The sequence below is a fragment of the Chroicocephalus ridibundus genome, unplaced genomic scaffold, assembly GCF_963924245.1.
Source record: "Chroicocephalus ridibundus unplaced genomic scaffold, bChrRid1.1 SCAFFOLD_84, whole genome shotgun sequence".
Classification (NCBI taxonomy): Eukaryota; Metazoa; Chordata; class Aves; order Charadriiformes; family Laridae; genus Chroicocephalus; species Chroicocephalus ridibundus.
The window spans coordinates 397413-415007 of NW_026961297.1; the positions used below are offsets into that span (position 1 = coordinate 397413).

The 17595-nt window shown below is 51.0% G+C and overlaps 1 protein-coding gene across 1 annotated transcript; it reads right to left on the minus strand.

Annotated features, from left to right (window-relative positions):
• Nucleotides 1–3714: 3714 nt before the first annotated feature.
• LOC134509207 (kelch-like protein 10) lies at nucleotides 3715–5735 on the minus strand. Its single transcript, XM_063321685.1, has 3 exons — nucleotides 5711–5735; nucleotides 4752–4950; nucleotides 3715–4246 (listed from the first exon to the last, which is right to left on the minus strand). The coding sequence occupies exons 1-3, from the start codon at nucleotides 5733–5735 to the stop codon at nucleotides 3715–3717; spliced, it is 756 nt and encodes a 251-aa protein (XP_063177755.1).
• Nucleotides 5736–17595: the final 11860 nt, after the last annotated feature.

Sequence of the window (17595 nt, forward strand, 5' to 3'; positions counted from 1 at the left end):
GAAAAGACCCTTGGGATCATCGAGTCCAACCATCATCTCCACTCTACAAAGTTCTCCCTTACACCATATCCCTTAACACCACATCTAAACGAGTCTTAAACACATCCAGGGATGGTGACTCCACCACCTCCCTGGGCAGCCTATTCCAGTGTCTGACCACTCTTTCTGTGAAGAATTTTTTCCTTATGGCCAGCCTAAACCTACCCTGTTGCAGCTTGAAGCCATTCCCTCTTCTTCTATCGCTAATTACCTGTGAGAAGAGAGACCAGCACCAACCTCTCTACAATGGCCTTTCAAGTAGTTGTAGAGAGCGATGAGGTCTCCCCTCAGCCTCCTCTTCCTCAAACTAAACAGTCCCAGCTCCTTCAATCGCTCCTCATCAGATTTATTCTCCAGGCCCTTCACCAGCTTCGTTGCCCTCCTCTGCCCTCGCTCCAGCACCTCGATATCTCTCTTGGATTGAGGTGCCCAAAACTGGACACAATACTCAAGGTGTGGCCTCACCAGTGCTGAGTACAGGGGGACAATCACCTCCCTCCTTCTGCTGGTCACACTATTTCTAATACAAGCCGGGATGGCATTGGCCCTCTTGGCCACCTGGGCACACTGCTGGCTCATGTTCAGCCCCTTGTCAATTAGAACCCCCAGGTCCTTTTCTGCCAGGCAGCTCTCGAGCCACACTGCCCCAAGCCTGTAGCGATGCATGGGGTTGTTGTGGCCCAAGTGCAGGACCCGGCACTTGGCCTTGTTGAAGCACATTCCATTAGCATTGGCCCATCGATCCAATCTGTCCAAGTCTCTCTGTAGAGCCTCCCTATCCTCATGTAGATCAACACTCCCGCTTAGCATCGTGTCATCTGCAAACTTGCCGATGATACACTCTATGTCCTTATCAAGGTCGTCAATAAAGATGTTGAACAGAAATGGTCCCAACACCGAGCCCCGAGGGACACCAGTTGTGACCGGCCGCCGGCTGGATTTAACTCCATTGACCACCACTCTTTGGGACCGCCCATCCAGCCAGTGCTTGATCCAGCAGATCGTATGCTCATCCAGGCCGTGAGCCGCCAGTTTTTCCATGAGAATTCTATGGGGGACAGTGTCAAATGCTTTTCAAAAGTCTGGGTAGACAATGTCCACAGCCTGTCCCTCCCAAGGGACTTTGTCCAGCAGTCTTCTGAACAGGTCAAAATTTGCCCTCCGGAAGTCTAAGGTGGCAGTTTTACTAACCCCTCTCCTTGTTTCCCCAAGAATCAGAAATTCGATCATCTCATGATCACTGTGCCCTAGACGGCCACCAACCTTTACTTCCCCGACAAGTTCTTCCCTGTTCACAAGAAGTAGGTCCAGGAGGGCACCTTCCCTGGTCGGATCACTTACCAGCTGTGTGAGGAAGTTATCCTCCACAGATTCCAGGAGCCTCCTGGATTGTTCCCTCTCAGCTGTGTTGTATTCCCAGCAGATATCCGGGAGGTTAAAGTCCCCCACAAGAACAACGGCAAGTGATCGCGAGATTTCCCCCAGCTGCTTATAGAAAGCTTCGTCCGCCTCACTGCTTTGGTTGGGAGGTCTATAGCAGACTCCCACAGCGATAGCAGCTTTATCGGCCCTTAACCTAATCCAAACACTCTCCACCCCGTCATCGCTATACTCGATTTCTGAGCTCTCGTAGCATTCTCTAATATACAGGGCCACTCCTCCACCTCTCCTTTCCTGTCTGTCCCTCCTGAAGAGCTTGTAGCCATCGATTGTGGCACTCCAGTCCTGTGAGGCATCCCACCACGTTTCTGTGATAGCCACTATGTCATAGTTTCCCTGGTGCATCATGGCTTCAAGCTCCCCCTGTTTCTTGTGCATACTGCATGCATTGGTAGAGATGCACTTCAGATGTGCTAATGACTCCAGCACCTTTTTGTGGGTGCGGGCCCCATTTCCCACCAGACCCCTCTCAGGTGCTTCCATGATTTCTAAGCATCTATCCCTTCTCTCCAATGAAATGTCAGAGTGAGAGTCCTCACTATCCTCCCCTTTGATTTATTCCTGACAGGCCCAGTTGTCTCCCCTTCCCCTCCTCAGATCTAGTTTAAAGCCCTGTCAATGAGCCTTGCTACCTCCTGCCCCACAATTCTTTTCCCCTTCTGGGACAGGCGCGTTCCACCTGCCACCAGCAGGTCAGGTCACTCCTATAGCAGCCTGTGATCAAAAAACCCAAAGCCCTGCCCATAACACCAGTCCTGGAGCCACGAGTTGACCTGTTGCCTCTTCCTGTTAATTTCCTCATTCATGATTGCCACTGAAGGGATAGAGGAGAACACAACTTGCGTTCCTGACCCCTTAAGCTGTCACCCCAAGGCTCTAAAATCTCTTTTAATCGATTTTGGGCTCCTCCTACCCGCTTCATCACTACCCACCTGAAATACTAAGAGGGGGTAGTAGTCAGAGGAGTTTACTAGGGCTGGAAGTTTGTCCAACACATCCCTGACCCGTGCCCCAGGGAGGCAGCAGACTTCCCTGTGAAGTGGGTCTGGACGGCATATTGGCCCCTCCGCCACCCTCAATAGAGAGTCACCCACCACAATGACCCGTCTGCTTTTCCTTTTGGAGCCAGCTGTGATGCTGGGTCCATGGCGACTTGGTCTTTCTGACGTTCCTGGCCTGGGTGTCTCATCCTCCTCTCCAACAGCCAGTTCCTCCTGCAGGACTCCATGCCTGTTCTGCAAAGGTAACTGGGAAGGTGGGAGGGGCCGGGAGGGGATTCTCCTGCTTCCCCGAGCAGGGACCTGTTTCCATTCCCCCTCGTCTCTGCCATCCCCTCCTATTGCCTGGTGACGAGAGGGGAGGGGGTCCTCTGACTTGTGTGGGGCCTCACCCTATTCCCTTTCTCTCCGGGAGCGGGTCCACCAGTCACTCTCCCTCTCGCATTCCCTCATGTTCCTCAACCTTTCCACTTCTTCCTTCAGCTCAGCCACCAGAATGAGCAGATCATTTACCTGTTCACATCTGACACAGGTGTTGTCTCCGCTGCCCTCCATGGCGAGTGCCAGGCTCCGGCACTCTTTGCAGCCAGAGGCCTGGATGCCCACATGTTTGCGCGGGGCCTCTGTCTGGGTGCCCACAGTTTTTTTAACAGCCGCCTTCGACCGGGTAGCAACCACGGCTGGATCTCTAGACACAAGCGAGACCTTGTGACTTGACGGCCAGCTGGGGGGAGCACTGGTTGCTCGCTCTGGGCAAGGACTAGTCCCTGCCCTCCCGGAGGCTTCCTATAACCTGGTGGCTTGATCGATCGGGGGAGGGGCTGTCTCCGCCCCCAGGCTCACTCAGCAGCCCGCCCACCAGCTGACAGCCCTCAGCACAGGCCGAGGGCTTTTGCCAGGTTCCAAAAGCCCCAAAAAGAGCTTTGTGTCGGCCCTTTTCGCTGCAGATCCCTTCCCCAGCTCAGTCTTACCATCCCTGAAGCTGGTCTCCGCGGCAAGAGTAAAGTCAGGCCCCCGAGTTGCAGGCAAGCAAACTTCCAGCTCTTCCAGGAGCTGGTCAACAGGACCTTCTGGGACACCGATGACAATCTCGATCCTATGAAACTGATAGAAATGGGACTTGCCGATTTGGATGAGGGACTGTGAGTGCGGGGAACGTGGAGTACAACGTCCTACCCTTGCCAAGGTCTGACTTCACAAGTGATGAGCAAAGTCTTGACTGTCAGAAACACGGAGTTTATTTTAAGAAGAAAAATCCCTTCTGTCCACTCCTCCAGCCTTCCTTGCTCAGCAAGAAGACAATGTGCTGCCTCCTGTTGGGCAGGTCATGAGCAGCCCAGGTGAGAACGGCCTCCAGCGTGGCCTCTTCTCTCACAGGGAGCTCATCCTTCTCCAGCAGGCGTTGCAGGTCATTGAAGGAGAGCTCCAGAAACTCTGCGGACACCCTGGTCACCTCCTCCAAGTGACGCAGGATGAACTCGTGGGCTGCTTCTCGCAGGTCAGCACAGCAGCAGTAGTGGGTGAATCTCCAGATGCTGATGCAGTTTTCCGAGCACAGCTGGGCTTTTAAGAAGTGGCAGCAGAGGCTGACGACGCCCAGGACGTTGAACCGGTCTGCCGCCACGAGCAAACTTTCAACGTTGTCCTCCGTGAGGGGCACTGTGCCGGTGTAGGCGTACTCGATGAGGAGCCCCATCGTTTCAGGGGAAGTGCCGTGGATTTGATAGACGTTGCTGTCGGCACTGCTGCAGTTGCTGGAGAACAAAGCCCTGAAAAACCAAGAGAGTGCTGCTGGGGAAGAAAGCGGCCTTGCCGTGGGAAACCCTGAGCCCGTTATCCCCTGTGCCCCCATCCCTGCACACCTGTTTGGGCACTAGCAGTAGGCACGCTGGGAGGCCGTGGAGTTTGATGAAGGAAGGCTTTACTGGGCGCTTGTTTTCAAGAGGAGCCACAGGGTGAGTGGGCACCTGGCTTCAAGAAGAACAGCAGAGAGTAGCCGTGTGTGGGGAAGGAAAGCCTCCCGCCTGACAGCAGAGCAGCCAGGCTGGCCACGCTCCCGGCCACGCTCCCAGCCCCGCACCCTAGCTGGGCCTTCTCAGACACCACTTCCAGCTTGTGGAGGACTTTGGGTGCCTGGGCAGGGAGCAGGAGCAGGGGGAACTGCCGGAGGAGAGTTGGAGTGCCGAGGGAAGCGCTGGAGATACAGCCAGGCACAGTGTGGCACGGAGCAGGGAGCGCTGGTTGGCCCCATCCCCTCCTCTTTCAAGCACTCACCCGAAGTACGCACTGCAGTTAGAGAGGACCATCTTGTGCGCGTTGAATTCAACGCCGTCCACGCTGAGGATCACATCGCTTGGTGTCCCTTCCGGGCAAAGCCCGTGGAAGGCGGTGCAAGCCACAGCACTCATCTTCCCCTCCCTGGGCGAGGAGGAGGAGGATGCGCCGCGAGGCAAGCTGTCGCCCACCTCCAAGCCTGAGGCAGTGGGAGACGCTTCTGCCACTCTGGGGTGCTTACAGCACTTTGTCCTTGCCCTCCCTCCAGCGTCGTAGTAGAACCCCTGTTCTGCAAAGGTAACTGGGAAGGTGGGATGGGCCGGGAGGGGATTCTCCCGCTTCCCCGAGCAGGGACCTGTTTCCATTCCCCCTCGTCTCTGCCATCCCCTCCTATTGCCTGGTGACGAGAGGGGAGGGGGTCCTCTGACTTGTGTGGGGCCTCACCCTGTTCCCTCTCTCTCCGGGAGTGGGTCCACCAGTAGCCTTTTTCAGCTCATTTATGATTGTCTTTAGGCCATTTGATTCTCTGAAGAAGATTCCAAGATATCCATTGCCTTTTCAGCTGATGCAGGAACCTTCTATAAATCAGGTCTCTAAGAAGGAGGAACGAGGCTGAGGTAATGATTTCATTCTATAGTTACCCAGCCATAGCAAGCCTGTCTCTGTAAATTTCAGCAGACATCGGCTGAAAGGTCAGTGCTGAAGGGACATAAACCATTAAGGTCAGTAATCTCCCCCTTCAGAAAGGAAAGGTGAGCAGCACTGATGGTGCTAAAGGATCAGGCTACAATTTACGACTCAGAATTTTAACTGATTCATGATGGGCTTAGTGTAGGTTTTGTGTGTGTTATTCAAGACTGGTGGTCAGAAAAATAAGAGCATGTGTGATCTCTAGAGAGCGAAAATCACAGCAATTACACGACCGGGCCACGGCGGGAGCAGAGGCCGCAGCTCCTCACACAAGATGGCTGTCGGGAGCCCCATGCTGGGACTACAGCTCCCAGCGTGCACCGGGGCGCCCCTTCCCGCCCTCTGACCCCCGCAGGAACCACGGCCGCCTCCCCGGGGCCGCCCCCAGCCCAGGGCCAGGCCCCGGAGCCCCGGTGGAGCCGGGAGGAGGAGGGCGGAGAGGGAGAGAGTGGCAGAGAGGGGTGGGAAGGGACAGAGGGACAACGGGGAGAGCAGGGGGGAGCTGGGCAGGGAGTGGAGGGAGGAGAAATCCCGGTGAGGAGCAGGGGGAGAGGGGGGGAAAGAGATGGAGGGCAGGGGACAGGGTCAGGAGGAGGAGGCGGAGAAGGACAGAACAGCGACGGCCTCCAGGGCAAAGGGGACGGGCTGCAGGACAGCGAGGAAGATGAGGCCAGGAAGGTGGACAGAGCGATAGAGAAGGACAGGGAGCGGGAGAGAGAGATGCAGAGAAAAAAAAACTAGCAACGGGCTATAGGAGAGACAGGGAGCCAGAGAGAGAAAGATAAATATAGAAAGAGAAAAACAGGCTGTATGGCAGAGAGGGAGGGAGGAAAAACATAAGGTCAGGGAGCCAGCCAGAGAAAGAAAGAGAAAGGAAAAAATAGCGATGGGCTAGAGACAGAGAGGGACGAATTAAAAGATGGGGGCAGGGAGCCAGACAGAGAGCGATGAGGAGGGACCACAAATAGCAATCACGGGCAACTGACTCCATTTCTTGAGCACCCCCCATCAGCCTCAAGGAATTACCAGGCGCCTCAAGGAATGCGCTGCCGGGAAAAGCCTTTCCCTGGGCTCAGTCCTGCTGCCTAAAATTGGTGATGAACGTCGCCCTGCAGAGTGGCCAGGACTGTGGGGAAAAAGCCCAGCTCGGGGCGGGGGCAGGAATCACTCAGCCGGTTTTTTGTTTGTTTGCTGTTGGTTTTGCTGTTTAAAATAATACCACTTAAGCTCTAAATACAACCTGTAAGGAGACAGGAACCAGGTGTACTAGGATGGGCACATTTAGAGCTCAAACCCATCCAACAGCCACACAAACCACCGCTGGCTCCCGCTGCGCACACTGCACCGCCTGCTCGCAGGTACAGGCAGCCGCCCTGGGTCTTGAGCGCTCCCCAGGAGCGGCACTGCCAGGCAGCTCAAAAAATCTCACTGCCTGCAAAAACTTGAGCACAGCTTAATTCTGGGCAATTTTCCCTCTTTTTAGGCCTGCTGGTTAAAGACTCATCTGTTGAGACATGGCTCAGGACCACGCCAGGGCTTTCTGCACCCCATGGTGGCGATGGGCAGAGGGACATGTTCCCAGATCGCGGAACGACGTTCACGCACGGGGTGTCAGGGTCACCCCCGCCTGTTTTTTCCCAGCGAAGCCCCAGCCAGGGCCAGCCTCGAGCTGCAGCCCCGGGGCCGAGGCTCAAGGAGACCAGCCATTGCCACGGAGACCAGCTTCAGGGCAGGTAAGACTGCACTGGGGAAGGGATCTGTAGCGAAAAGGCTGACGAGAAGCTCTTTTTGGGGCTTTTTTTGAAGCCGGGACAAGGCCTCTGCTTGTCCTGGGGGCTGTCAGCTGGGGGGCGGTGCTGCTGAGCGAGCCTGGGCAGAGCCCTCCAGGGGTTAAAGGCGTCAGGGAGGACTAGTCCCTGCCCACAGAGCACAGAGGGAGCAACCGGAGCTGGTGTGTGTACCGGCCGGGCCCAGTGCCTCTACTGGCGTACGTGGTAAGGTCATTCGCTCCTGGGGACTCAGCTGTGGTTGCTACCAGATCGAAGGCTATGTTTAGGAAAGCTGTGGGCACCCAGACCGAGGCCCCACGCAAACACATGGGCGTGCAGGCCTCTGGGTGCAGAGAGTGCCGGAGCCTGGCGCTGGCAATGGAGGGTAGCAGAGACAACACCTGTATAAGATGTGAACAGGTGAATGATCTGCTCAGCCTGGTGGCCCAGCTGAAGGATGAAGTGGAGAGGCTGAGGAGCATCAGGGAGTGTGAAAGAGAGATTGACTGGTGGGCCCACTCCCTGAGAGTAGGGGAACAGGTTGAGGCCCCGTGTAAATCGGAGGACCCTCTCCCCTCTTCTCACCAAGCAACAGGAGAGGATCTCAGAGAAGAGGGGGAATGGAAACAGGTCCCTGCTCGAGGAAGCAGGCGAGTCCCCTCCCAACCTCTCCCAGCTTCCCAGTTACCCCTGCAGAACAGGTATGGAGTCCTGCAGGAGGAACTGGCCGATGGAGAGGAGGATGGCACACCAAGACTAGAGAAGACAGAAAGTACACGTCACAGCGGACCCAACTTCACTACTAGCTCCAAAAGGAAAAGGAGAAAGGTCATAGTTGTGGGTGACTCTCTGCTGAGGGGGGCAGAGGGACCAATATGCCGCCCTGACCCGCTACACAGGGAAGTCTGCTGCCTCCCTGGGGCACGGGTCAGGGATGTGATGAACAAACTCCCAGACCTAGTAAACCCCACTGATTACTACCCCCTGTTAGTATTTCAGGTGGGTAGTGATGAAATGGGTAGGAGGAGGCCAAATTCAATTAAAAGAGATTTTAGAGCCTTAGGGCAGCAGCTCAAGGGGTCAGGAACACAAGTTGTCTTCTCTTCTAGCCCACCAGTGGCAACTGTGAATAAAGAAATTGATAGGAAGAGGCAACAGATCAACTTGTGGCTCTGGGACTGGTGTTACAGGCAGGGCTTTGGGTTTTTCGAACATAGGTGGCTATATGAGACACCTGGCATGCCATTGTCAGGTGGGACACAGCTGTCCCAGAGGGGGAAAAGAATTTTGGGGCAGGAGTTAGCAGGGCTCATTGACCGGTCTTTAAACTAGATATGAGGGGGGAAGGGGAGATAACTGGGCCTGTCAAGATTAAACCTGAGGAAAGAAAGCATGCCACGGTTTGAAGGAGACCACATTAGTGAGGACTCCCACTCTGATGTTTCATCAGAGAAAGGTGATAGACATTTAGAAATTACTGCTAGAGAACAATGGGAAAACCCTTTCCTAGAAGGGGAAAAGGGTACTAGGCTAAGAGTTAACAAAGCTCATGGACAGAGCTTTAAGCCGAAAGTTAAGGGGGAAGGGGATAAAACCAGGCCCGCTGGTAATGAACCTGAGTGTCAAGGGCCAAAGATGGGGGTGAAATCAGTAGCCCAGGTCAAGTGCATCTACGCTAATGCACGTAGCATGGGCAACAAACAGGATGAGCTAGAAGCCATTGTGCGGCAGGACAACTACGACATAGTCGCCATCACGGAAACGTGGTGGGATGATGGTCATGACTGGAATGCTGCAATGAGTGGCTATAAGCTCTTCAGAAGGAATAGGCAAGGAAGGAGGGGGGTGTGTGGCTCTGTACATTAGGGAGTTGTTTGACTCTATCGAGATAGACTCCAGTGATGAAGAAGTTGAGTGTTTATGGGTAAGGGTGAAAGGGAAGGCTAAGAGAGGTGATTTTGTGCTGGGAGTCTGCTGTAGACCACCCAACCAGGATGAGCAGGTTGATGAGGTATTCTGTAAGCGGCTGGCTGCAGTCTCGCAAACGCCAGCCCTTGTTCTAGTTGGGGACTTCAACTTACCAGACATCTGCTGGAAATATAACACAGCAGAGAGCAGGCAGGCTAGGAGGTTCCTCGAGTGTATGGAGGATAACTTCCTGACACAAATGGTAGGTGAGCCTACCAGGGGAGGTGCCTTGCTAGACCTACTGTTCACGAACAAAGAAGGGCTAGTGGGGGACGTGGAGGTCGGAGGCCGTCTTGGGCTTAGTGACCATGAAATGGTTAAGTTTTCCATCCATAGTGAGGTAAGGAAGGGGGTTAACAAAACCTCCATCTTGGACTTCCGGTGGGCAGACTTTAGCCTGTTCAGAACCCTGGTTGGGAGAGTCCCATGGGAGGTAGTCCTGAGAGACAAAGGAGCCCAGGAAGGCTGGACGCTCTTCAAGAGGGAAATCCTAAAGGCCCAGGAGCAGGCTGTCCCCATGAGGCGCAAAATTAAAGGGCGGGGAAAATGGCCGGCCTGGATGAACAGAGAGCTCTTGATGGGACTTAAGGAAAAAAGGCAGGTTTACCACCTTTGGAAGAGGGGACAGGCAACTCAGGAGGAGTACAGAGATCGTGTTAGGTCATACAGAGAAAAAATCAGGAAGGCAAAAGCCCAGCTGGAACTCAACCTGGCAATTAACATAAGGGACAACAAAAAAGTTTCTATAAATACATCAACAAAAAGAGAGTGACAGAGAATGTCCATCCCTTACTGGATGCGGGGGGAAACCTTGCAACCAAGGACGAGGAGAAGGCTGAGATACTTAATGCCTTCTTTGCCTCCGTCTTTAATAGTCAGACCAGCTACCCCCAGGGTGTTCAGCTTCTTGGTCTGGAAGATAAGAATGGAGAACAGGACAACCCCCCTGTAATCCAGGAGGAAGTAGTTAATGATTTGCTTATGCACCTGGACACGCATAAGTCTATGGGGCCGGATGGGATTCACCCAAAGGTTCTCAGGGAGCTGGCGGGAGAGCTCACCAAGCCTCTCTCCATTATCTATCAACAATCCTGGTCAACAGGGGAGGTGCCGGATGACTGGAGGGTGGCCAATGTGATGCCCATCTCCAAGAAGGGCCGGAAGGAGGATCCGGGGAACTACAGGCCTGTCAGCCTGACCTCTGTACTGGGAAAGATCATGGAGAGGATCATCCTGAGTGAGCTCTCAAGGCAAGTGCAGGGCAGCCAAGGGATCAGGGCCAGCCAGCAGGGGTTTAGGAAAGGGAGGTCCTGCCTGACCAACTTGATCTCTTTCTATGACCATGTGACCCGCTTTCTCGATGAGGGGAAGGCTGTGGATGTTGTCTACCTGGACTTTGGTAAGGCCTTCGACACCGTCCCCCACAACATTCTCCTGGAGAAGCTGGCGAATCCTGGCATAGACAAGTGTACTCTTTGCTGGGTTAAAAACTGGCTGGATGGCCGTGCCCAGAGAGTTGGGATTAATGGGGTGAAATCCTCTTGGCGGCCGGTCACCAGTGGTGTCCCCCAGGGCTCAGTTTTGGGGCCAGTCTTGTTCAATATCTTTATTGATGATCTAGACAAGGGGATTGAATGCACCCTCAGTAAGTTTGTGGATGACACCAAACTAGGTGGGAGTGTTGATCTGCTTGACGGTCGGAAGGCTTTACAGAGGGATCTAGACAGGTTGGATCAATGGGCCAAGGCCAGTGGGATGAGGTTTAATAAGGCCAAGTGCCGGGTCCTGCATTTCAGTCACAACAACCCTGGGCAACGCTACAGGCTTGGGGCTGAGTGGCTGGAAAGCTGCCCAGCTGAAAAGGACCTGGGAGTGTTAGTGGACAGCCGGCTTAACATGAGCCAGCGGTGTGCCCAGGTGGCCAAGAAGGCCAATAGCATCCTGGCTCGTATCAGGAACAGCGTGGCCAGCAGGAGTAGGGAAGTGATGGTGCCTCTGTACTCGGCACTGGTGAGGCCTCACCTCGAGTACTGTGTTCAGTTTTGGGCCCCTCGCTACAGGAAAGACATTGAGGTGCTGGAGCGTGTCCAGAGGAGAGCCACCAGGCTGGTGAGGGGTCTGGAGAACAAGTCCTATGAGGAGAGGCTGGGGGAGCTGGGCATGTTTAGTTTGGAGAAGAGGAGGCTGAGGGGAGACCTCATTGCCCTCTACAACTCCCTGAAAGGAGGGTGGAGAGAGGTGGGTGTTGGCCTCTTCTCCCAGGGGAATAATGACAGGACCAGAGGAAATGGTCTGAAGCTGCGGCAGGGGAGGTTTAGATTAGATATCAGGAAGAATGACTTTACTGAAAGAGTGGTCAGGCACTGGAACAGCCTGCCCAGGGAGGTGGTGGAGTCACCATCCCTGGAGGTATTTAAGAAACGTGTAGACATGGCTCTTCAGGGCATGCTCTAGTGCCCGAGATTATTGTTTGTGGTGGGGTGTTTTGTGTGGGGTTGTGGGTGTGGAGTTTAGTAGGTGGGTGTTGGTGTGGGGTTTTTTTTGGTTGGTTGGTTGGTTTTTTTGTTTTTTGTTTTTTTTTTTTGTTTTGTTTTTTTGTTTTTTTTTTTTGTTTTTTTTTGTGGTTGGACTCGATGATCTCAGAGGTCCCTTCCAACCACTAAGATTCTGTGATTCTGTGATTCTTCTTCTGTATGGGGGCAACTGATACTGGCACGGGTTGGTTCCCTGGCTCAGTGGCAGTGGCTGCCACGGGGGTTCGAGTAGCCGCAGTGTCCGTCGCAGGGGTTGCAGTAGCCGCAGTGTCTGCCGGTCTGGTCTCCATCTCTTCCCCCTGCGGGTGCTGCCTACCACTGAGCAGTGCCTGGTGGATACTGGCCAGGGCCCAGCACAGCGCGGTGAGTTGTGCCTCTCCAGAATAGCCACAGCACTTTCCCTTCAGATATTCTACCACTTTATCAGGGTCCTGTAATTGTTCAGGGGTGAAGTCCCAGACCATTGGAGGCGAGAAGTTCTCTAGGTACCTGCCCATGCTCTCCCACATGCCGTGCCACCCCTGACTATCCAGCCTCGGAGCAGGTCTCCGGGTGGTAGTCTTAAATAGTCGTTTAACCCTAAACAAGACCTGGAACGTATTCAGGAGACATAACACTAGGAACATGCTGGTTTGAGCATCCCAAGGATATTCAAAATTCTCAAAAGCTGTCATACCTGACCCGAAGGAGAAAAGGGAGGCAAAAGAGCTGGGGAAAGTGTCCCCCCGCCCTGTTTCCCCCACAGACTGGGTGTAATTATTAATAAATTTGAGAGACGGTGCCCAATGTACGGACAGGACAGCAAAACCACATAAACACCCCAAAATAGCTGTCTGAACAGTGATGTTATCATATCATAAACAGATATCGCACAGGACAGCAGAATGATAATCCTCATCCCTCTCTCAGAGGTGATAAACAGCATCACGGGAAGTACATAAACCATACAGGAATTCACATAACACAGCCATGAGAACAAACCAAGCAACATGATGACCAGCGACTATTTACCTAATAAAATAAATGCATACAAAAAATCCGGTTTTCCACGTTCTAGTTGGATTCTGTCGTTATCTCAACCCTTCGAGCCCCACGTTGGGCGCCAAAAAGGGCTGTCGTGGTTTAGCCTCAGACGGCAATTCCGACTCGGAATTCAACTCTGGGAGGGCGCCCCATCTTCGGATGGTCCCGGAGGAGATTCCGACTTAGCTCACCTGCATTTTCCGAACTGAGATAGGAAAGCAAAAAGAAAAGAGAAAGGAGATACTGCAGTTCCCCGTAATTTTTGTGCACGAAGATCCGGACGAAGACTCGGGAGGGAGTAAGTATATTGCGGTTCCGTTCGGTCGGGGATTGGGTACCCGGGTGCGAGTGACTGAGACGTCCACTGGGCTTAGTAGCCCACTGGACGAAGTGAGTGCGGACCTCCTAATAGTGCGGTTCCCATTGTCCGCGAGGGCGTGGGCCACGAACGGAGGGAAGTGAGTGAATTTTGAGTGAAAGAAGGCACTTTCTGAAGATGGGACAGAAGAAAAGTAGGACTTCTGGTTCCATGCAGGAGATACGGGGTGGGGGTGGGCTCCCCGATATACCCCAAGATAGCCTGTTAGGCCTAATGATTAGATATTGGGATAGTTCCCCTTCTCGGAAAGGGAAGTCCAAGGAGAAATTGGTCTATTATTGTATGGAGGTATGGGGAAGAAAACAGATAAGAAAAGATTTATATTGGCCAATTCATGGATCCTTAGAGGACTGGATATGCCAACAATTAAACATATATGTTAACAACAAACGACCATTTAATAAGGAGGAGAGTGAATACGCCTTTTTATGGATCCTGGGCACGGCTCAGGCCGCTAATTTGTTTCCATTAAAAGAAAAGAAAAATGATAAAAAGAAAAGGTGGGATGTAGATGAACCTCCAGCGTCTCCCCCACCCTATGTCCCCCCTCCGCAAGGTCCTGAGAAACATCTCCCTCCAACAGCCCCCACAGAACCTGGGGAAGAGGCTCCTCCTTCTAATCACAGAATAACTAGAAGTCAAACTAGAGAAAGGAGGGAGGAAAACTTGTTGTATCCCTTAAGGGAGACTGCTATGGGGGGACCACAACCCGGAGTTGGATTTGTATCTGTACCCCTCAGCTCCGGGGATGTGAGGGAATTTAAGAAAGAAATGGGACACTTGTTAGAGGACCCATTAGGGGTAGCAGAACGTTTTGATCAATTCCTCGGGCCTAACATTTATACTTGGGACGAGACGGAGTCTATTTTAAAGATCTTGTTCAAAAACGAAGAACGAGGAATGATCAGAACGGCAGGCATGAGGCATTGGGATCAGAGGCATCAGCATGGTCCCGCCGGAGATGTATAATGGCCCTTACAGCGGCCCAACTGGGACAATCAAGACCCCGCACATAGAAATAACATGATTGATCTCTGGGATATGATAATTCAGGGGATTAGAGATTCTGTACCCAGAGGGCAAAATATTAATAAGGCCTTTAATGAACAACAAAAGAAAGATGAAACCCCCACTGAATGGCTGGAAAGATTGAGAAAAAGTTTACAGCTATATTCTGGGTTAGACCCCGATAGCCAAGTGGGTCAAGCCCTGCTGAAAACTCAATTTGTAGCTAAATCTTGGACAGATATAAGGAAAAAGTTAGAGAAAATAGAAGACTGGCAGGAAAGGGGGTTAGATGAATTATTACGAGAAGCTCAGAAGGTGTATGTGAGAAGGGAGGAAGAAAATCAGAAGAAACAAGCCAGAATCCTGATGGCAGCTGTAAGGGAAGGACAAAATCAGGGCAGGACAAAATCAGGGCAGGAGAGGAGAAAGTCCCCGGAAGGGCCCAGTAGAACCGAGAAGAAGAAGATTTAGTTCGCGGGACATAGAATGTTTTTATTGTCGCAAGAAGGGACATCTACAGAGAAATTGTCGGAAAAGAATGCAGGATGAGGAGATTTTTAAGGAAGATTAGGGGGGTCAGGGGCTCTATTTGCTGGGGACCCCTAAGGTTACCGAGCCCTTGATAAAATTGAAATTGGGTCCTCAGCACGAAGTGTTCGAGTTCCTTGTGGACTCGGGTGCCGAAAGATCAACAGTCCAAAAGTTACCGTCTGGATGTGTTGAATCAAAGGATAAACTCCAAGTAATTGGTGCAAAGGGGGAACCCTTTAAGGTGCCCCTGATAAGGAATGTAACAATAGAAGCCCCAAATAAATATGGGGTGGGAACATTTTTATTGGTCCCAGAAGCTGAGTATAACCTCTTGGGACGAGACCTGATGGTGGAATTAGGAATCAATTTGGAAGTAGAGCAAGAGAAATTAAAAGTAAGATTATGCTTATTAACTGCAGAAGATGAAGCCAAGATTAATCCAGAAACTTGGTATAGCCCAGGGTCGGTGGGAAAATTAAATATCAAACCGATCACGGTCTCCATAAAAGACCCAGACCAGCCAATTAGGATAAAACAGTATCCCATCTCTAGGGAGGGGAGAGAAGGGTTGCAGCCAGTAATTGAGAGACTTTTGGCCCAAGGGCTTTTGGAACCCTGTATGTCTCCCCACAATACTCCCATATTGCCCGTAAAGAAGCCGGATGGGTCCTATCGTTTAGTACAAGATCTGAGAGCCATAAATGAACGAACCATTACCCGGTTCCCTGTGGTGGCTAACCCGCACACTATACTTAATCAGTTAAGTCCAGATTATAAATGGTATAGTGTTATAGATTTAAAAGATGCTTTTTGGGCTTGTCCCTTAGAAGGAAAATGTAGGGGCTATTTTGCTTTCGAGTGGGAGAACCCCAAGACCCATAGAAGACAACAATTACGGTGGACCATTTTGCCCCAGGGATTTACAGAGTCTCCGAACTTGTTTGGACAAGCTCTGGAACAGTTACTGGAATCTTATGAATTAAGTCAGGGACTAATTCTAATACAATACGTGGATGATTTATTGATCGCTGGAAGAACTCAAGAAGAAGTCAGAAATGAGAGCATCAAATTATTGAACTTTTTAGGCCTCAAGGGATTAAAGGTCTCTAAATCCAAATTACAGTTTACTGAAGAAGAGGTAAAATATTTGGGGCATTGGCTCATAAAGGGACACAAGAAATTAGATCCCGAAAGAGTAAAAGGAATTTTGTCTCTAACAGCTCCCACTAATAAAAGACAGATAAGACAGTTACTGGGATTATTAGGGTATTGTCGACAGTGGATAGAAAATTACAGCAGTAAAGTAAAATTCTTGTACGAAAAATTAACTAAAAACGGGTTGGTAAAATGGTCCCCTGAAGATGAGAATCGTTGGGAAAATATAAAGAGAGATCTGGTAGAAGCACCTGTCCTCAGTTTACCCGATATCCGTAAACCCTTTCAACTCTTTATCAATGTAGATAACGGGACAGCTTATGGGGTTCTGACCCAAGGATGGGCAGGGCAGAGAAAGCCTGTAGGATATTATTCTAAAATACTGGATCCTGTAAGCCGCGGGTGGCCCACCTGCTTGCAAGCAATAGTGGCCACTGCATTAGTAGTGGAAGAAGTTGGAAAAGTCACCTTGGGAGGTGAACTAAAAGTATACACCCCCCATAACATTCGAGGAGTATTGCAACAACGGGCTGATAAGTGGCTTACAGATGGTCGACTGCTAAAATATGAGGGAATTTTAATTAACTCCCCTCGACTAGAAATGGAAACCACTTCTATTCAGAATCCTGCCCAATTTTTATACGGAGAACCTAAAGAAGATTTGACACATGACTGCCTCCAATTAATAAATTTGCAGACTAAAATAAGGGAGGACTTAAAAGACGATGAATTAGACGAAGGAGAAAAATTATTTGTGGACGGCTCCTCACGAGTGGTTGAAGGACAACGGAAATCAGGTTATGCTATTGTGGATGGGTATACTTTTAAGACAAAAGAATCAGGACCATTAAGTAAAGCCTGGTCCGCACAAGCGTGTGAGTTATATGCTATGCTAAGGGCATTAAAGCTCTTAGAAAATAAAGTTGGAACTATTTATACAGATTCAAAGTATACCTTTGGGGTGGTACATACTTTTGGAAAAATTTGGGAAGAGAGAGGCTTACTTAACACCCAGGGAAAAGGATTAGTCCATGAAAAGCTAATCTTAGAAGTTTTAAAGGCATTAAGAGGTCCACTAAAGATAGCCATAGTCCATGTAAAAGGACATCAGAAGGGACTAACCCATACTGTAAGAGGAAACAATCTAGCCGACGCGGAGGCAAAATGGGCTGCATTATTAATGGTTCAGACCTTGAGAGAGGAACCTGAAAGGCTAAAATTAGATAAAACTTTCACTCTCCAAGAACTGGATAAGCTAAAACAAATTGGAGCAAAAAGAGATGGTGATAAATGGCTGCTACCAGACGGCAGGGAAATTCTTCCAAAAGGATTAGCTCGGGGAATACTGAATAAATTACACCATAAAACTCATTGGGGAATTCAAGCTTTAGTGGATCAGTTTGAGACAAACTATGCCTGTGTCGGAATATACGGTCTAGCTAAGAGGATTTTAGAGGGATGTTTAACCTGTCACAAAGTGAATAAACGACAACTTAGGGAAAAGGTTCAAGGAGGTCATGAATTGGCTAAAAGACCCTTTGAGAAAATACAGGTGGATTTTACTGAATTGCCAAAGGTGGGGAGATATCAGTATTTATTGGTCTTGGTTGATCACCTTACGCACTTTGTAGAAGCCTTTCCGGTGGTAAGAGCTACTGCAAAGACAGTTATTAAGATTCTCTTGGAAGAAATTATTCCAAGATATGGGACTGTTGTGGTAATTGACTCAGACCGAGGTCCACATTTCACATCCAAAGTAATTAAAGAGACAACTGAATTGTTCGGTA